The sequence below is a fragment of the Akebia trifoliata genome, chromosome 2, assembly GCF_017979445.1.
Source record: "Akebia trifoliata isolate Shusen 1 chromosome 2, ASM1797944v1, whole genome shotgun sequence".
In the NCBI taxonomy this organism is placed as follows: Eukaryota; Viridiplantae; Streptophyta; class Magnoliopsida; order Ranunculales; family Lardizabalaceae; genus Akebia; species Akebia trifoliata.
Genome location: NC_141376.1, coordinates 25,811,397 through 25,832,907, shown reverse-complemented (window position 1 = coordinate 25,832,907; position 21,511 = coordinate 25,811,397). Strand labels below are relative to the sequence as shown.

Genomic DNA, 21,511 nt, shown 5'->3' with positions numbered 1-21,511 from the left:
AAATATAAGCATTTCAACCAAGGATTCTTATGCTAAATGCAAGTACATTCATCAAAATTCAGTGTTGCAAATTATGAATCAATATGACCGACAGTTAATTTCTACAGCCAAACAAATTAAAAGAATGTCAATGAAGCACTAGAAACTGCAGATATGTACTGATGTCAATATACTTTTTATCAGTAATATTAAGGTCCATGGGCCTGGCCTAACTCAACCTTACAAAACCGGCTTCTAAGGTGAGGATTGCTGTCTCCTCAAATACCACACAAATCGAGCAACCAGGACCGATGTGAGACTATTGTTCTAACAAGTAAATTAAATCTGTTGATGTAAATATCACATCGCACTGTACCATTATATGCTGCTTTTTGGATAATAAAATTTCAATTAGAGAATGTCCACCCAGGTCAACCCCAATCAAGTTAAATAGTTTTCTTAGGTAGCATTCTTCAAACATCTCCTAATAAATTTGCACTTAATAGGTTTTTTGGGGTCATTATCCTAATATCTTATCATGAAGAAGATGATTAGCAGTCAAGTTTATCAAACAACACAATCTGAATAAACACCTCCATTTAGATGGAACAGAGATTCCCACAATTCTCTCAAACAATAACTTATCCCGACAAAAATATCCCTCGACAACTATAAATAGAAAATTTCCTTTTCAAGTCCCCTCAAACACAAACATTCCAAAAGAATGTAGCCTCTTACAATGACCAGGGAAAATGACCACTCCTCAGTTCCTTTGTCCAATATATTGCACATAAAGATCGAGAACCAAACCACCTCTTCTTTCTTCTTTTAAAATAATGGTTCAATGTTAACCCCACAATAGAAACCAATCTATAAAAACACGGATACACATAACACAATCTACCTATTCACACCAATTTTCTTCCAAAATAAATGTTTCTCACCGTTCCCCACCATGAAACAAGTACCTTTAACATGGTCCTCATAAAAATTTAGTGAATATAACCAAAAAAAGGTCTTCTCCATTCTAAATATCCACAGTAGTTTCTCAAAAAGTGGGTATCACTTAGGAGGGGGTATTACAAATTGTTGGCCAATTCCCCCTAAGTGGCATATGACAAATGAGAATAATATGTGGAGGTTGGAATTTGTAATTTCCAGGGATAGATAAATTGAAGATCTAGAGTCGATAGAGAATGAGTTTCAACCACCACCAATAGGTAAAGATTGAGTCAAATAAATTGAAAAGCTAGAATCTTTGATAGAAAGTTGGTAGTTCATTAATGAGGTTCAAAATCCAGATTGAGTTCCAACCATCAGCAGAAATTGAAATGGAGATGGAGGATCTCCTTACTATGAAGATATATGTCAATGTTAGCTAAGAAACTTAACTCCAGTCATTGCACAATTACGTTTGGTCTGTAGCCAGGTCCTTCGGCTTCTTCCGACGACTGGAGTCAATCTACGGATCAGGTTGTAAGGCGGTTGGTGTTTGGTTGGTCTTTGATGAAGGAAAATAATCACCCTATAATGGTAACAATTGGAATCAAGAGTTTTGAGTTTAAAATTTGTTTAATCCAAAATAGTCTTGGGTTTGTGATTTTTGAGCATTCCCCTTCATGGGCAGGCTTAAAAAGTTCTTAGTTGAAGAAGGTATATGGCTTTTAAAAAATCTATCAGAAGCCATTAAAACACCAACGGGATAACCATTGAGGAGTAAATGCTCCTTTCGTATTCACATTAGGGTGGCAAAAAAGGGTCTAATAGAAGCGAAGCTTTTTTAAATATCTTAGACTTTACTTCCAAAAACAAGTTAGCCCGATTATCTTCCCCAAAGGAACTAATCACTCGAGCTGGAAGTCTTTGACGAAAGGGATAGAAGAGGCTCTAGAGTTGAAGCTACCTTTGAGTAAGCCCTTAATCCCAGTGTACAAGCCTCAACTTGTCGTGCAAGGGGCGAAGTTCTTACCCCTAGTGCTCAAGTCGCAGGTTGTTGTGAAAGAGGTTAAGAAGCAGGTGTTGGCTCCATTAGTTGCTATTTATGGTGGGAGAACAAGTTTCTCAGTATCTATACCATTCTGTGGGTTTGGAGATTAGCCAAACATTATTATTTGTGAGGGGTCCGACTTAACTAAATGGATTGCTACTAATTGGATCGTTATACAAGAGGCCATTTTCAAATAACTCCATCTTTGCTATGAACTGGCTTCGTATGGGATAAGACCAAGATAACTATTGCCAAAATCAAAAGAGCATTTGGATTGGTTTATGTCAATTAGCTCGGTGAAAAGAAGGGGTAGCTTGGTAAATTTCCATCAATGGTGCACGCTCTCGAATTGTCTACCTAATCAATGGGTGAAAAGTACTTCGATTGATGTCTACGATTTACTACTCCAACTCTAGACCTTGGATGTGTTCAAGTCTTTACATAAACCTTTAGGCAGACTGATAAAAGTCGACGACTCAGTGACCAATGACCAACAGAAGTAGGTTCACAGCGGCAAGAATTCTAGATGGGAATCTAGGAGCTAAAAGCTAGGTGGGAAACTGTTTCCTTTGGTTGCCATAGGTATTCTGTTACCTTTATGGTGGTGGGTTTAGGCTTGGGTCCAAATCCTCGAAGTGCTGATAGAGGGAGGGATATTGTGGTCAATGCTAGAGCTGAAGTTGGACGTAAGAGGTTGGAAATTGAGGAGGTTAGGTGATGGGTTGTAAGGGAGTATTCGGAGAGGGTGGAACAGCTAGAGAAGAAAAAGGACGGTTGTTGGACAACGTTGCTGATTTGGACCTAAAAGCCCAACATTTTAGTCAAGCCCATGAAGTCTTTAAGCTAGTTGATTTGACCCTTCAGGAGCCGTACGTTAAAACCTTAAATGTTAAGTCGGGTTAAAGAATTTGGTGAGATCTTCTGAGGAAAAATATACGCAAATTAGGAGAGATATTAGTTTGGTGCCTGCGAGTCTTCATGAGGTGGTCTCCAACTCTGGCTTGGTTTAAAAGGAGTTTAAAAGGGCAGGAAGAGAAGGAAATCCCAACTTTGAGTTGTCGAATGGCCTAGATTCCTCGTCCTCTTCGTCAAAGGAAGATTCCTCGTTGGATTTGGACGCATCTTTTGTCCAAGATTCGTTTGGAGAAAAATCCTTACAGCTGAATTGCGAACCTCATTGGAAGGAAACTTCAAGAGAAGGTTATCGACCAGATGTAGTACAAGGGTATCTTGGGATAAGGGATGAGTTGGCATGCTCAAAAGGTGGAACACAACAGTTTACAATGAGGAAAGTTTGAATGACAAATACGTGTAAAGATTTCTAGAATTGGGACTAGCAAGGAAACCAAAGAAACAGGCCTCCAAACTCACAAGTGGACCCTTTTCAATGGGTCCTATTACCAATGCAAGCCTAGACTTTGTTCATCAGACTGGGCCGTGAGTGTAGTTGAAGCCCCATGCCCTTCCAACATCAGTCTTTTGGTTCATTAACTTCAGTTCTGGCCCATTTATGGTTTAAAGACATTTGAGGTCTCAAATAATGGATCTAGACAGCTTAATGAGTCCATTTGCTCTCATCTTGTTAGGATTCATATCAAGTCTCAGGTGGTTTCTAATGAGAAGCTTCAGTTTGAGGACCAAGAATCACTTTTTGAAGATCTTCAGACTAAAGCCCTTTGGAGCAGACCCACGGATTGTGTTGTGTTGAAAGAAGGCTTGGAAAAGGGGCTTGGTGTTGATGGGCCAAACCTCCACCTCTTAAAATGATTAAGACTGAGCCAAAGGGTTGTTTGAAGTTCAAACACTTACTAAAAACACCTTCGTCTTTGAGAAAGGGGTAAGGGAAGTTTGCAAAGATTGAGTGCACTACACCTTTGAAGGGGAGTGTTTGGTGGGAGGAAGAGAAACCTTGAGTTTAGGGGTTGAGACGTCAGAACGGAATCTCTTTCAACTAGAAGTGTCTCCAATTGCTGATTTGGTTGAAAATAGAGATAAAGAAGCTTTGTTGTTCGGACACAAAAAAGTTGCAGAGAATTCTTTCCCTGCAAGCTCCGTAAATCATCAGGTTTTGGACTTCCTACTAAACCCTATAATTGGTGCCAGAAAAGGTTGGCGGGCTGCTAATTTTGTATCTTCCTTGTTAACTTCAAATTTCTATTCCATTCCTACTTCTTGGTCTTTTGAGGTTTTTTCTTCATTGTTAGGTTTTTTTCTAAGGCTTAAAACGGGCCGGGTTCAAGCTAAATATGAGTATGTCCATATCCATATCTGAATTTTGTATCCGGATCCAACTCGGATCCTAATAACTAAAATCATATCCAAACCATTTTACATTCATTAAATTTTTATCCGATCTGATCCAACCAAATTAATTGATTCAGGTCGGTCGTGTCAGATAATGTCAAACTGTTAAAGGTTATCTTAAATAAAATTGCCAAAACATGGCCAAATGGTGACATGAACTCAGGACCTCTCCATTTTGAATAGAGTCCTTGACCACGACACCCAACCGTTGTTGGTTGATAAAAAAATAACTTGAAAAATATAAAAATACAACTTGCAAAGTAATATAACATTCGGATTATGGCGGATATAGGGATAGATCCGTATCCAACTCAAGTCAAGGTACATCAACCCATATCCAAACCATATTTTAATTCAGATATACTCCAAGGAACCAAATTCAGATTCAGATCACTCGGATTTCGGATAAAATCCATCCCATTTTAAGCCCTATTTTGTTCCAAAGCTTGCAAGGTTTAGGGAAAGTGTTTCTAGTCGTTTCCAGCTTCCGTTATTGTGTTTTCCTAATTCAAGGCCACCTTGGAAAGGTAGAAGGCAGCCTAGGGTGGTGAACAATTGTAGAGAGACCTTGGTTACCCCGAATTTGTTGTCATTGTCTTCTTCTGGTCCTAATAATGGACACCCGATTGCGAGGTGTCTAGAAGACAGAGACAGGGAGGCTGAATCTTTTGAGACTTTGGGTTCTGCCTTGGTTATCCACAGATCTGAAAATCTAAAGGTTGTGGGGAAGTCTTTGGTTAGCAGGGGAGTATGTCCGCAGAATTTAGAAGTGCCAGGAGGAGAGAGCTAGTAAAGCTAATGTTGATATGATTTCTGAATTATGTTCTAGTTATTGGGGTTGCGATAGGTGTTTCTAGGTTGAAAATTTTCAGTGGGGCTGAGATTATGATGAAATTTGTTTTAGGGAAGAAGATGGAATTTGGAATGTTCCTTCGAAGAGATGACAAAATAAGGATCAATAGTGTCTTTGAGGTAAACCGTGTGTGCGAGGATGGATTCAAAGACAAAGTGGCTGAAAAACAGGTCGATAATTTAAACTCGATTCTCCATCCAAGAGTGTAAAGAATTATCAACCCAATTAAATTATGGGGGGGAGGGGAGAAAATATTTCAAGGAGGAAGAGGGAGGAAGTCTAACGAGGTGGAAATTTTAGGAAAAGATGTGGGTTTCTGTTGAAGTCAGATGACAGTAGGAGAAGAGTTAAGGGCCTAATAGTTCAAAATATAAGTTAAGCTTTTGTCTTGGAAGGTTAAGGGTTTAGGGACTCGTCGCAAAAGGGCTTCTGTGAAACAAATTGGTAGGTTTCAAAACCCACATGTCATGATTTTTCAAGAGTCAAAATTAGAGGTAGTTAGTGGAATTCAGTGGAGTGGATTACTCTTCCAGCAGTAGGTTCTTCGAGAGGGATTATTGTTTTGTGGGGCACTAGATTTGCAACAATAAGAGGACACTTGATAGGGACCTTTTCAGCTTTTGTTCTATGCAATTGTGTGAGGTCAACTGAGACTTGGGTGCTAATTGGCACCTATGGGACTACAAAATTGGTAGGTTTCAAAACCCCCATGTCATGATTTTTCAAGAGTCAAAATTGGAGGTAGTTAGTGGAATTCAGTGGAGTGGATTACTCTTCCAGCAGTAGGTTCTTCGAGAGGGATTACTGTTTTGTGGGACACTAGATTTGCAGCAATAAGAGGACACTTGATAGGGACCTTTTTAGCTTTTGTTCTATGCAATTGTGTGAAGTCAACTGAGACTTGGGTGCTAATTGGCACCTATGGGACTACAAAATTGGAGGTTTCAAAACCCCCATGTCATGATTTTTCAAGAGTCAAAATTGGAGGTAGTTAGTGGAATTCAGTGGAGTGGATTACTCTTCCAGCAGTAGGTTCTTCGAGAGGGATTATTGTTTTGTGGGACACTAGAGTTGCAACAATAAGAGGACACTTGATAGGGACCTTTTCAGCTTTTGTTCTATGCAATTGTGTGAGGTCAACTGAGACTTGGGTGCTAATTGGCACCTATGGGACTACAAAAGCTCGGGAGTGAGACCAATTTTGGGGCGAACTAGAGGGTGTTTTGGTTTATTGGGATAGCTTGTAGTGTGTGGGAGGAGATTTTAATGTCATTAGGTTTGATATTGAGGAGAAAGGAGGGCGTAATTGTCTTTCAAGTAAGAGGAAATTTGGCAAGTTTGTGAACAAGAATGAGTTGATTGATTTATTGTTGGGAGGAAGTTGTTTCTCTTGGACTAACAATCAGGCCATCCCAACTACGACTAGACTCTATAATTCTTAGGCCAGTTTCAGATCATTCTACTATCTTTTTGGAGGCAAGGGTTGATTTGAGGTGTCAAACCCCTTTTCACTTTGAAAATATGTAATTGAAGCATGAAGGTTTTTTTGAGCTAGTTAGCTCTTGCTGGAATAGTTTTGAAGTTTTGGGAAGACCTGGGGCAATCTTTAGCAAAAAGTTGAAATAGTTGAAGGAAAAGTTGAAATTGTGGAATTTGAGCTTTTCAGAAGAATAGAGGTTAGGAAGAAAGCTTTTTGGAGGATATAACAGTGTTGGATAGGAAGGAGGAGGAATTGGAAGTTATTGAAGAGGAGGAGAGAGTTTAAAGGCACAATTTGAAAGCTAAGTTCCAGAAAGTGATTTTGTTGGAAGAAATTAATTGGAAACAAAAGGCCAAAGTGAGGTGGTTGAAGCAAGAGACAATAATACAAAGTTTTTTCATCGTGTAGCCAACTCCCATAAAAAGGAGAAATTTCATCCGGAAGTTGAAGGTAAAGGTTGAGTAGAAGAGTCCTATCAAAATCTAGGTGCATCAAAAACCAAGCATCTTTCAAAGGGTAGGAAGTTGACCATAATTAGGAGCACCCTTTCCAACATTCACTCATTTTTTATCATTGTTTACAATGACAATAAAGATTGAGTTGCAATTTGAAAAGTTAGTGAGAGATTTTCTTTAGAATGATAAAAAGGAAAGTCGTAAATTACATTTAGTGAATTGGAAGTTGGTGTGCCAGCCTAGAAAATTCGATGGTCTTAGGATTAAAAGGTTTAGATTTGTGAATAGAGCTTTGTTGGGTAAGTGGTATTGGCACTTTAAAAATGAAAAAGAGGAACTTTGGGGGAGAGTAGTTGCAGCCAAGTTTGGGGAGGACCCTATGGGTAGGGAGTGTAATCCAAGTAGACAACCCTATGGTTGTGGTGTTTGGAGAGGTATTTCTAGTGTGGGGATAGCCATGGGGGGAGCACAGCCACTTTGAGGTAGGGAGCGGAGATCGAATTCATTTTTGGGAGGATTGTTGGTGTAGTGAGAATCCTCTATAGACTTTGTTTCCAAGGTTGTACTCATTGTCCATGAGGATAGGAAAACATGTCTCTTGGTTCTGAATTAGAGGGGTGAGTCTTGGGATCTTGGTCTGAGAAGAAGGCTTAACGATTGGGAAATCAGAAACGCAACTTCTATCATAGATTTGCCAACCTCCTCAGGTCCTCTTGATAAGGCGGATCGTCGGATTTGGAAAGGTGCTAATAACGATCTCTTCTCTATAAAGTTATATTCTCTATTAGAAGATCTTAAGTCTTGTTTTCCTTCCTCCTTTGTTTGGGCTTCTAAAATGCCGACCAAATTCTCTTTCTTCATGTAGTTGGCAGCTAAGTCAACTTCCAACAGTTGACCTCCTCAAATACAAAGGTTTGTTTTTTATTGATTATTGTTGTATGTGTAAAGCGGGTAGGGAGTCTGTTCAGCACCTTCTTATTCATTGTGATTTGGCTTTTGGTGTTTGGTCCCACTATCTTTCATTGTTTAAGGTTTCTTGGTGTTTTCCCAGTTCATTTACTTCTCTTCTTTAAGTTGGAAGTTTCCCTCATTTTCTGGTAGGTTGAAGATTTTGTGGAAGTTCACCCCCTTTGCTATTTGTTGGGGCTTGTGGAAATAAAGGAATAGGCGCACTTTTGATGGCAAGGAAAGCTTGACTCAAGAACTTATCTTTAGCGTTCTTGGTTTGTTGTTCTTTTAGTGTAAGCAATTTAAGGAATTTAGGTGTTTATTTTTTGAGAATTTCTTGTTTAGATGGGACATTATTAGTAGGGAGATATTGTAATCTGTTTTTTTTTTTTTTCTTTAAGGACTCCTTGTCCACTTATCTTCACTTATAAAATTAAAAAAATAAAATAGAATCTCCATGGCTTGATCTAACTTGTTTTTAATGGAACCAGAAACGCATATTTATTGCACATAATCATAAATCAACTGGAAGAAATGAAGATCAAATCCTTAAGAGCCTAAGAAGAAATTCTAAAAAATAAGGCAATATCAAATGCAATAAAAAAAAACATATAAATTTTAAGCATGAGATTATCATTTGGTGACAAGAGATCCAATGGAAAATAAAAGAAAAAAACTAGAAGAATATGTCCAAAGTCCCTTCCAATGATATGGACAATACCCTCATGATTCATTCCTGGCAGTACGACTTAAAAGAGCCCATGCACAAAAACAACAAATAAAGAAAAAGGAGGGTCCTCTAAGAAAAACCAAGAAAGACAGTTCATATAGTCAAAACCATCATAAGATAGATGGCCTCAATGACATTATTTTCGTAAGTAAAATCATAAAAGAAAAAATTAATTAATTACATAAACAGGAGTATAAGGTAAGGAATGCACATACAAGGATAACAGCCCGAGGAGATGATAATAGAGATGATGGAACTTCCACAATCCTTGGTATCATATCTGGGAAAAAAAAAACCCATAATTATCATCAACCAAACCTTATCCTACCATCATTTGGAAAACAATGTCATTAGATGCATGTTAGATATATCGGTATTTTATATATGTCATTAGAGTATATGTGTAATTTCATTTATTTTTTAGTTTTATATATATACCACAGTTCATAGTGAGAGAGTCAAGTTCGAATCCTCCACTTTCTGAATTATTTTCTTCTTTAAACCCTAATCTAATCTTCTATATGGAATTAGAACTTCTCTAGTGACCAGATTTTGGTTCTCTCTTCTTCTTCCGCATTTTTCCTTTTTCTTCTTTTCTCTCTTGGTATAAATCAGATTTTTCTTATTTGATTTGTACTTATTATCCTCGTGGTGGTTAAAATCCTCTGTTTGGAGGATTTTGTTTTTGTGGTTGGAAAATATCCTTAATGTGATCATAGATCAAGGGTTTTTCAAAAGTTATTAGTGGTTGGTTGTGGTGTGGTGTGGTGGTTAGGTTTCAAATTGTATTTCTAGCATTCAAGATACCCTGTGATTTCATCTTGAGAGGTATTGGAGATCTGTGATTTTAATTGGAAAGGGTTTTCGAGCTTTGAGATTTTATATGGAGGAGTTCTAGAACCTTGCGACTTACTAAGATAGATTTCTTTCTGCTTTTTGGTGGTTTTTCATAGATCTTGGCAATAAGAAATTCGTGTTGAGGAGATTTTTCGGCAATAGAAAAAAGTTCACGAAAATTTTGGGGGAAGCGCCAAAAAGTGCAAAACAATTTTATTAATTCTTGGGCAATCAGTTATTTCATCATGAATCAAAAGACTATCTTGGGTATATCTACTGATTTGGTTGGAACTCAAATGACTTCTACTTGCTTAAATGGAAATAACTACATACAATGGCAAATGCAGTGTAGATATTTTTGAAGATCAAGGGTAAGAAATCTCATCTAACCATAGTGAAATCTGATTCTCTTAATGAAAAAGCCACTGAGGTATGGGAACACAAAGATGCTCAGATTTTTACTTGGTTGTGGAATAGTATGGAGTCATAGATCAGTGTTAACTTTATGTTTTTAAATACTTCAAAAGAGATTTGGGAATGAGTGAGGCACATATATTCGGGATCCAACAATATAACTCGAATTTATGAGATCACTCAGCAATATTTCTCCTTACAGCAGGATGATAAAACTATAGATCAAATATTTGCTTCATTGATGCTTATATGCGTAAAGAACTAATCAATATCAACCTATTTCTAGTGATATCCTTCAAATGTAGAAGCATAGAGGATATAGATGTCAATCGTCTTCTTTCATCCCTTCGATCAAAATATGTAGTCAAGTCTCAGATTTTAGGAAGTCCTGATCTTCCATCCTTGACAAATGTTTCCTCCATGCTAAAGAGAGTCACTCTATCAAATAGTGGCCAACCTACGAGCAATCGCTCTGCTTTAGTTACTCTTGGAGATCATGGTCATAAAGGTAATTGTGGAATACGTGGTGATGGTCGTGGAGGCAGAGGTGGCAGTAGAGATTCAGGGGGAAGCCATGGAACCCGAAAATGTACCCACTGTAGCAAGGATGGGCATACTATTGACTTTTGTTGGGATCTGCATGGGAGACCAATTATCCCTCAAGCATCATTATCTTCAGTTCAGGATGTTGTGCAACCTACTATTTCATCTGATAAGAGCATTGAAAAGAAATTCATTGTCCTTTCTCGAGAAGAGTATGACAAACTAGTCTCCTACTCATCAGCTACTACTACTTTAGCCCAGACAGGTAAGGTATCCACTTGTTTATTATAATCTACGAGCCCCTGGATTATTGATTATAGTGCATCAGATCATTGGTAGGTAATTCTCACTTGTTATCATCTCTTTCTCCATCTTCTCGTCAAAACGTTAAATTAGTCGATGGGTCATTTTCAAAAGTTGTTGGATTAAGAACTTCACAACCCAATCATAGTCTTTCTTTGTCCTCAATATTTTATGTTCCTAAATTCCCATTTAGTTTTCTTTTTGTAAGCCAACTTACAAACAAATTGGATTGTTCAGTGACATTTTTCTTTTCTCATTGTGGTTTTAGGATCTAAAGACAAAGAAGATGATTGGTGGCGGGCGTGAAGTAGATGATCTGTATCTTCTCAACAGTGCTCTAACCCCAGCAACTTTTCATTCATCTTCTAGCACCTTCTAGTGGCATTGTCGGCTTGGTCATCATTTTCCTCATGTTTTACGAAGTCTACTTCCTACTTTAAAGAAAGACTTCATACTTAATTGTAAAGTGTGTCAATTTAGAAAACACCATCGAGTGTCTTTTCCACTTAGTATGGATCGTAGAGAGTCTAGTCATTTTCGTTTAGTACTTGGTTATTTTTAATGAAGGATCATTATGAGTTGTTTAATATAATTCAACAGTTTCATATGGAAATTTGAACCCAACTTGGTACTTCTTTATGCATTTTACGTTCTTATAATGCAAAAACAAAATTTTCTCAGTTGTTATACTACTTATTTGCAGTCTCATGGTATCATTCATCAAACATTTTGTGTTCATACCCCTCACCAAAATGGGGTAGCTGAACGTAAAAACCACCACCTTCTTAACGTTGCTCGAGCCTTAATATTTCAGATGAATATTCCCAAATATCATTGGAGTGAGGTTGTTAATTGCTTGTCATCTCATCAATCGTATGCCTACTATTGTCCTTGATGGTACTTTTCCACATCAAATCTTATTTCCCGATTGTCCTATTTTTCATCTTCCTCCTCATGTTTTTGGGTGTGTATGTTTTGTTCATCATTTGGGTTCTAGTCGTGACAAGTTAGATCCCAAAGTTTGAAATGTGTTTCTTGGGCACTCTTATACTCAAAAGGGTTACCGGTGTTATAGTCCCACATTACACAAACACTTTGTTTGTGTTGATATTACATTTTTCGAGTCTATACCATACTTCTCTACTGGGTCATCTGTTGATGCTAAATTAAAAAGTATTCATTTACTTGTTCATATTCCTATTTCTGAACCCAATCCTACTCCACAACTTCAAGTTTATCACAGGAGGATCATTGCAGCACCGCCAGCACCAACTTCTTTGTCGACATAAGATCCATCTCCACCTCCTATATCTCCTTCCATTCAGGTAAATGGATGTTACTTCATTTTCTAGTGAATTACCTATCGTTAGCAAAGGTACTCGTTCTTGTGTTACTAGATATCATATGTCTAATTTTATTTCTTATGCTTCGTTGTCTTTTTCAATGTCTTTTTATCCCTACTTTCTCTTCCATTTCTATTCCTAAGAATCTCAAGGATGCCTTATCTCACCTGAGAAGGAGAATAGCTATGGTTGATGAGATGGATGCTCTACATCATAATGATACTAAGTCTCTAACTCTTCCTCGTAGGTAGCATGTCGTTGGTTGTAGGTGGATTTATGCTGTTAAATTTCATCTTGATAGCACAATTGAAAAATTGAAAGCTCGGTTAGTTACTAAGAAATACACATAGATTTTTGGAGTTGACTATGTTAAGACTCTCTCCAATTGTGAAAATTACTTCAATTCGAGTGATGATTGCATTAGTTACTACGTCTGATTGGCTCTCATATCAGTTAGATGTTAAAAATGCATTCCTACGTGATTTGCATGAGAAAGTGTTATGGAGCAACCACCTGGGTTATTTGCTCAGGGGGGAGACTGGGAAAGTATGTGAGCTTCGGAAAGCACTCTATGGTTTGAAGCAATCTCCACTAGCATTATTTGGTAAGTTTAGTAATGTGGTTCTTGCATTTGGAATGATGTGGTGTCAGATAGATCATTCAATTTTCCATCAGAAAACTGAGGGGTATATGTTGCTGATAATCTATGTTGATTACATTGTTTTGACTGGTAGTGATGTTGATGGGATACAGAAGTTGAAGTTTTATCTTCAACAACAATTTCATACCAAGGACTCGGGAAAATTTAGGTATTTTCTTGGTATTGAGGTGGCTCATTCAAGTCGTGGTATTAGTCTTTCTCAGAGGAAGTATGTGCTAGGTTTGTTAAAAGAGACAGGATTAATTGGGTCCAAACCAATAAGTACCTCCATGGACCAGAAGTTGAAACTTTCGGTGATCCCAGCAAATACAAGAGGTTAGTTGGAAAGTTGAATTACCTCACCATCACAAGACCAAACATCTCACAGGTTAGCATTGTGAGTCAGTTTATGGAAACACCTAGGATGCCACACTGGGTAGCTATTCAACGTATTATGAGGTACCAAAACGTGGTTTGTTGTACAAGCCTAATGGTCATACTCAGATTGAGGGATATACAGATGTAGATTAGGCTGGTTTTCCTTTAGGCACAAGGTCTACCACAGGTTATTGTACCTTCATAAGATGTAATCTTGAATCATGGAAAAGCAAGAAGCAAATAGTGGGGGGCTAGATTAAGTGCAAAAGCTAAATATAGAGTCATGTCTCATATTTCTTGTGAATTTATTTGGTTGAGACATTTTCTCAAGGAGATTGGTTTCATAGTAGAAACACCTATGAGTCTTTTATGAGATAACCAGGGAACCATGCATATAGCTTCCAATCTAGTGTTTCATGAGTAAACGAAGCAAATCAATGTGGACTATCATTTTGTTCGTGAGAATCTTCTGAATGGTAAAATTGCCACAACATATGTCAAGTTTGGAAATCAACTTGCTAATTTGTTTACTAAATCGTTAGGTAGTGATAGGGTTACTTTTCTACATAACAAGCTAGGATTATATGATACATATTCTCTAGCTTGAGGGAGAATTTTAGATATATAAGTGCCATTAAGGCATAAGTGTAATTTCATTTGTTTCTTTATTTTATATATATATATACTTTTCTACATAACAAACTAGGATTATATGATACATATTCTCTAGCTTGAGGGAGAATTTTAGATATATAAGTGCCATTAAGGCATAAGTGTAATTTCATTTGTTTCTTTATTTTATATATATATATATATATATATATACCACGGTTCATAGTGAGAAAGTAAAGTTCGACTCCTCCATTTTTTCCATTCTTTTCTTCACTAGACCCTAATCTGATCTTCTACAATACACGAGTTTTTTTTTGTCTAAAGAGCACAAAACCAACAAAAGAGAATGCAACATAACACAAAAACAACTACACGTGAAATCAAAGTTGGTATGTTGATTAACAACTAAAACCAAAAGAATCAATAACTCAACCAGATATGCTATAGCCAAGGTTTTTTTTCATTCTTGTTTGGATTGTGGGTAGTAGGGTTATGATTTGACCCACATTATCATGGCTGCAATGCAAAAGCAACCAATTGAGGTATGGGCCTCTATTTAAATAAAAACTAAGATCAAACAATCAAAACAACTTGATTTATTAGTCAGCTTGAAAAGATTCTAAGTTCTCTATGAGAAACAACAATAAAGTTTTTTTTTTCAAGTTGCGGTCAACATTTCCAAGTTTTCAAGGTTAGAACAGGTCAGATTGAAGAGTTGTACACAATTGCAAACAATAATTCTTTTCTGCTATCAAAACCCAATAGTTGCTGAGGTTTCAGACTTCTTTTGTACATGGAAGAAAACAGATCTTAATTGTAACATAACCTAACATTGCTAATTGTGTTAAATTTTAGTAAGGCAACTTTTTCTCAAAGGAAAAAAAATAAAATAGTAATGAGTGAAAACTTTAAACTATATTTTGCTATTGTTCAAGTAAAACATCAAAATGCTATTATGCATGTCATAATTAACTCCTAACACAAAAAACATTACATTTTTTTCCTTCCCTTTGTTGGAACTGCAGTGCCTTGTTTTTCACCCTTCAAGTTATGATGATTAATCTTGTAACCTAAGATGCTCAGATATTAGTACCGATATGGACACTGGTTTGAGAAACAAGGATAGTGTGGGATTTCTCCACCACCACCTCGAAATTCACAGCACCACCAGATCAAAACTACAAGAAGAACACCCACAAGCACCAGTGTGGTACCTAAGAAAGAGACTCTGATACCCAAGTCAGATTCACACTTATTATTCATTTGAAATCAATTCATTCTTCATAAACAAATTTACCTTGTATTTAAACATTTACAGTCACTTTTTCTGCTTTGTAATCCTTCCTTCTTTAGTCTTTGTTTCCAATTCATCTTCCTTCTATTTTGATAAGATTACACCCAATCCCTGGATCTTCTTCGGGATTCTAAGGATTTAAGCTCAATTAGCAAGTTTACCGCGATTCCCAAGCATACTCAGGAAGGGAAGTGGCTTCCCCCTCCCTTGGTCTGTCGCTCGGGAGCCACAATGCCAACATGGGGTCTTCTTGTTGGCTACCTTTCCTAGCTTATCCTCCAAGTCTTGCTTCCCTCTACTGTCATGCAAGTATCCCGAACATGCCTTTTGGGATTTTTTCAACTCCTTCTGCACTATGCGACTTATGTATCTCTAGGATAATTTATGATCTTGTATGGATATTCCTTGCAATGCTAGGGATCTCGAGAACCTTCCTTTCTTTGTTGCCTGAACTTCTTTAGAGGAACGTCTTTTCACTTACCCACTACCACATTTTCTGTTTTGCGCATTTAATTCTCACAACTTTCCATGCCTTTAAATCCTCATCATTCAAGAGAAGTTGAAAAGTTAAGTTAGAAGAGAAAACTCTCCCTTGAATCTATTTCATTCAAGAAAAAGTGATTTACAACTACGTTCGATGGCCTTTTTATAAGTAAAACTAAAACATAACAGCCCAAGTGAAATGACTACACTACCCTTCCATGAACACTTGAAGCAACAAAAGAAAACTAAAGAAAAACTAACAATACTAATTAACTTGGACTGCATCATTTTTCCATCCTAAAGAAATCGACCACAAGTCAGTCGACACAATAGGGCAGCAAATGTTCTACATTAACACATCAGATGTTTTTAAATGTGGAGGAAGCTCCACCCATTATAGCATTATAATTGATGTACTCCAATATCTTGCTAGTTCCCACTTTGCAAGCTCTAAGTTTTGTGTATAAGCCACCCGACTGCCTATCTTTGCTTAAAACCACCCAAACCAAGTCACTTGCATTGTACACAACTCTCCTGTTGTGAAGAACAGCAGCTTCCTTATATTTGTTGTTCGAACTCTCAATTTGGAATTTGATTTGTACATGAAGATCCTTCATAAATGCTGTCATATCTTCAATCATGGCATTGGTCCTCTTGTTTGTAGATAAAGGAACCAAATCAACAACACTAGAGGGCTTTGAACCATACACCATTTCCAAAGGAGAAGTATTAATAGTCCAGTTCTTTGAAGAGTTGTAAGCAAATTCAACCAAAGGAAGAACATTATCTTAGTCCTTGATATGCTCCCGAACCAGGAAATGAAGTAAATTGCCTAGGAATTGATTGATAACTTTCATTTGCCCATCAGTTTGAGGGTGAAAAGAAGTACTGCAATTCAATTCAGTTCCCATGAACTTTCATAAAATATGCCAAAAATAACTAGGGAACTTGGCATCTCTATCAGAGACTATAGAAATAGGCACACCACGCAACTTGTAAACCTCTTTGAAGAAAAGTTTAGCAATATGTGAAACATCCATAGTTTTTTGGTACAGAACAAACTGTGCAATTTTGGAGAACCGATCAACAATCATCATGATAAGAGTCATTATTTCTTTGAGTGGGTGGGAGACCCAATACAAACTCCATACTAATGCATAACCAAGGTTTTTTAGGTACCAGAAGTGGTAAGTACAGCCCACATTGGTAGCTACTCCCTTGCCCTTTCAGCACACACGGCACTTTTGAACATACCTTGTAACATCCTTTGTAATTCCCAGCTAAAAGTAATCATTTTGAAGCAATGCAAGAGTCTTATCTGTATCAAATGACCCAAATTCTGTAACTCAACACGAAGCTTCTCTCGTAGGGAACACTTTGGCACACACAACCTCGAACCCTTGAAAAGAAAATTATCTTTGAGTAGAAAATCAGCATGCTTATCTTGCTGAATTATATGTAGAATAGGAGCGAAATAAGGATCCTCTTAATAATGATCCCTGAAGCTATCAAAACCAGCCACTACATTCCTCATCTCTATCAATAAGTAGTTCCTCAACTTAACCAATCAACTATTACTGTAGCGGAAGCGTAGGACTCAGAGTCAATGGACTCAAGTTGAACCAATAGGTTCAAAAGGGTGAATCAATGAATTCCAAACTCTAGAAAACTAAAAGATAGATTTGTTCTAAGCAAAGAATTATATTGATTGATAACTCCATCATAACAACTTAGAATCCTTCTAAAATACTATAAATTAACATTCCTAACCTATCTATAACATGATAGTAACTTTCTAATACTATTGTAAGTTAATTTGAATACTTCTAAGCACTTCTAATTACAATTTAAATAATTACAACGATATTTAAAACAAGTTAGAAACTAATAAGGAATTGTACTTCTAAAATAACTACGAAATATAAATCCTACTAGAACTAGAAAATATAAATCCTACTAAAACCAAAAACTAGAAACTAGAAACTAGAAATAAATCATACTAGAATTAAAAATCTACTAAGACTCCGACTAGGATTATAGATGTCCTACATCAGCTACCTTATTAAGAATACCCGACTTGTGCTTCAAAAAGAAATTGAATTGTTGTAAGAAATTCACCCACTTGGAATGTTGTTTGTTTAGATAAGATTGGCTATCGATGCACTAAGAGCTTCATGGTCGGTACAAAAAATGAACTCCTTGAAAGCCAAATAGTACCCCCAATGCTTGATAACTTGTACTATGGCATAAAACTCCAAATTATAAGTTGAATACTTGAATTTGACACCATTCAACTTTCACTAAGGAAGGCAATGGGCTGTCTTTGGCTAAGAACACCACCAATTCCAACTCCCGACACATCACAATCTAGTTCAAAAGTCTTATAAATATGGCAGGTAAAGCTAGAACAGGAGCCTCAATAAGTACCTTCTTCAAGAACACAAAACTATCTTGGGCATCTTGTGTCCACTCAAATAACTTCTTTAAGGCAATTCGTGAGAGGGCTGCTAAGGTGCTGAAATTTCTAATAAAACTTCTATAAAAAAATAATAAGGCTAGGAAAATTTCTTACTTCTTGAATGCTATAAGGTATAGGACAATCCACAATCACTTTGGCCTTGTCTTCATCTATGAGTATAGCATTGGAGGACACCACATACTCCAAGAAAACCACTCTACACACAGCAAAGCTACATTTATTCAAATTACCATAAAACTTCTCTTTCCTCAACAAATCAAACACTTGTTGAAGATGGAATGGAGGCTCCTTCAATCCACAGCTATAAACCAATATATCATCAAAGTAGCCCACCATACACACTCCCCAAAAAGGTTGCAACACTTGAGTCATCACTCACATGAAAGTGATAGGAGCATTGGAGAGTCCAAATGGCATGATAAGCCATTCAAAGAGCCCATTGTGTGTCTTGAAAGCAATTTCCCATTCATCACCCAGTCGGATTCTAATTTGATGAAACCCACCTCAGACATCAATCTTGGAAAATACTCTTGATAGAGCAAGATTTTAGAAGATCAGATGTCACGGATAAGGCAAGATCTCAAATAACTATGTAATTAAGACTATGAGATCGCAAAAATCAGATTTCTGATGACTTTAATCGAAGAAAATCACGGTAAGTTTGACCAAGTCAAAGTAAGTCGTGGATTAAAGTTAAAAGAATCAAATTTAGTATTAAGTAATAAACTCTTAATCAATACTCATCAGCTAGGTGTCATCACATTAACTTTATAGGAAATAAAGTAATAATAAATAAAGATATTTTTTGAAAAGCAAAACAAAACTATGTGGTAAAGCTCATTCTCCATCAAAACCTTACTTAGTACCTTCATTTTTCTTCCCACTTCAATCTCAACAATAGCTAGACCAAAAGCTCTGCAAATCAGCTCTTTGAAACTCTTCAAAAATTCCTAATCGATTCTCAAAGTAGGTAAGTCAAGACAACTCCTTGTATTTTCTTTTATATCTAAAACTCAGTTTCAACTTTAGCCTAAATCCTTTACAAATTAAGTTGTTCTTAATCTTACCTAAGATTAAATCAATACCATGAAAAATAAGAGAAGGAAAGAGATACTAGAAGAGGTAGCTTGGAAAAGAAAAGCTATTGGAAATAGTATATAAGTTGTGGTGGCTAAACTTTCAACAGGGATTTTTGACTAGTAAGAGTAAGAATCTGATTTTGAGTTCTTTAACAAAATTGTAGACATTGAAAAGTTATTCAATTTAGACAAAAACTTTACTCGATTTCAGCTTAGAAAGTAACACCATTTGAAAAATCAGACATAAATTGACAGATATTCACTCTCAATTTCAGCCATAAGATAAGGTTAATGAGATGAGAGAGCAGATTGTGGATAGTTAAACCTCCGATTGTTGGTATAAGAAGGACGAGAAGAAGGACGAGAATCAAGCATAAAGGATTCTACCTTTAGGGCATTGTTTATGGTTGCGTGCAAGCTTGTGTATTGATGCGTGGTCAATAGTTTGGTCTTCATTCTCTTGAAGTTCATTCCTTGAGAGAATGCGAGCGAAGTCATCAACATATTCTTGTATACTTTGAGTCCCTTGCTTAGAATTTTGTAGGTTAATGAACAAGGTTTGGATGTAATCCGATGGTAAGTGTTGTTGCTTAAGCAATTGCTTCATGACTGGCCATGATTGCACTTGCCAAAAGCCTTGACATAGTCGATCTCATTGGAGATGGTCCCACCAAGAGGAGACTGCCCCGGTTAGCTTAAAAGCTACAAGTTTGACTTTCTTATCCTCCGAAATTTTCATGTACTCGAAGAATCGTTCAACAATGGAGTTCCAATCAAGAAAATCCTCAATATGCAAAAGCCCATTAAAGGTAGGAATATCCGCCTTAAGCCTATAGTCAAAAGACCGCTTTTGTTGCCCATTGTTGCAAGGATGTGGAGGTGCGTTATGCATGAACACGCATTCAACCTCCTCAAAATCATGGAAATGTTGATTTGTGGATGGGGGATAATGGCCCCGTCTTGCATTGGCTTCGCAATATGGAGGTGGGTGAGTATGGGGAGGGTTAGAGAGAAATCTATCATGGTCAAAATAGGGATGTTTAGTTGGGGGAGGGGAAGTATAAGGATCCAATTCGTCTATATAATCCATATATCGGGCTGTTATGGTCGTTGAAGGGTCATTGAAGTTATTTGATGGGTTTTGAAGGATATTTGGAGGATTAAGGTTAGGAAAAATGTTTTGTGGGAGTAGATATGTGGTTGTTGGAGGGTGAGAGATTTTATTTTGAAGGTATAGGAGTGATGTAGTATGGTTAGAAGGTTGAGGGAAGGTGGTATAAGGTGTGGGGAGTAGTGCGATTTGGGCAAAACCAAAATTATAGGTAAGATTTGATTTTGAGAGAATTCGGCCTCTCTAGAAGAGTTTCTAGGGGCTGAATTATGAAGAGAATTGTGGGAGGAATGGTGGGAATCCTTTGGGTCATCTCCAAAAGTTTTTTTACCTTTCTCCTTCTCAATGGTGTTGAGAACAATGCCTTGAACACGGGACTCCAACATAGCCATAATTTTGTTGGTGATTCTTTCTTCAAACTTCTCCAATTTAGCTTTCAATTGATCTTCTAGATAAGATTCTGTGATAAAATCAACTTCACCAAACATCTTTTGTGGATCGTAGCAAGAGCTTTGATACCACTTGATGTAGCGGAAGAGTATGAATCAATTGATTCTATAGGTTGTGTTCAATGGAACACTCTAAATCAATTTGAATCAATAGATTCAATTGATAAACAAGTAATAGCTTGAAAGAAAATATAGCATAAAGCAAAAAAGTAATTATAAAAGAGAAAAGATAATCGAATTGATTATTGATTTTCGAATTTGGAGCACCTTACATAGATAATTTAATCATAACAATTTAGAATCCTACTAAAATATTAAAAATTAACATTCCTAACATATCTATAACATAATACTAACTTTCTAATCCTAATAGAACTCAAATTGGACACTTCTAAACACTTCTAATTATAACCTAAATAATAAAAACGAATTTAAAATAAATTAAAAACTAATAAGGAATTATACTCTTAACATAACTATGAAATAGAAATCCTAGTAGAACTCTAACTAGGATCTACATCAAAGGGCTAACTGCATCTCAGGAAGAAGTTATTTCTACTCAAGTAGAAGTCAAAGGCTGAAAAATGGGCTAATAGAGCTTAAGGCAAAGTACACTACTAAGGCCAACATTGTTATTGCGAACCTTTATTCAACTTCTAGCCCAAATGGATAGGAAGTGGGCGAAGCAAGAAGAGAAGCCAAAAAAGAGACTTGGGTGAAAGCTTGTAGGCTTATGGACCTCAATGGCGTCATGGGCCTAACTTGTTCTACTCCACAAGTCCTTTTCATTCTTCTAGACATACTAATTGG

General features: G+C 36.8%; 1 protein-coding gene across 2 annotated transcripts in view; it reads right to left on the bottom strand.

Annotated features, from left to right (window-relative positions):
* LOC147409982 (protein ACCUMULATION AND REPLICATION OF CHLOROPLASTS 3, chloroplastic-like) overlaps positions 1 to 21,511 on the bottom strand; it is a 76,914-nt gene that overhangs the window by 35,926 nt on the left and 19,477 nt on the right. For both annotated transcript variants that reach the window (XM_086432173.1, XM_086432174.1), the window contains exon 3: positions 8,952 to 9,016. In XM_086432173.1, coding sequence (XP_086288299.1) covers positions 8,952 to 9,016 — 65 coding nt within the window. The remainder of the gene's footprint in view (positions 1 to 8,951; positions 9,017 to 21,511) is intronic.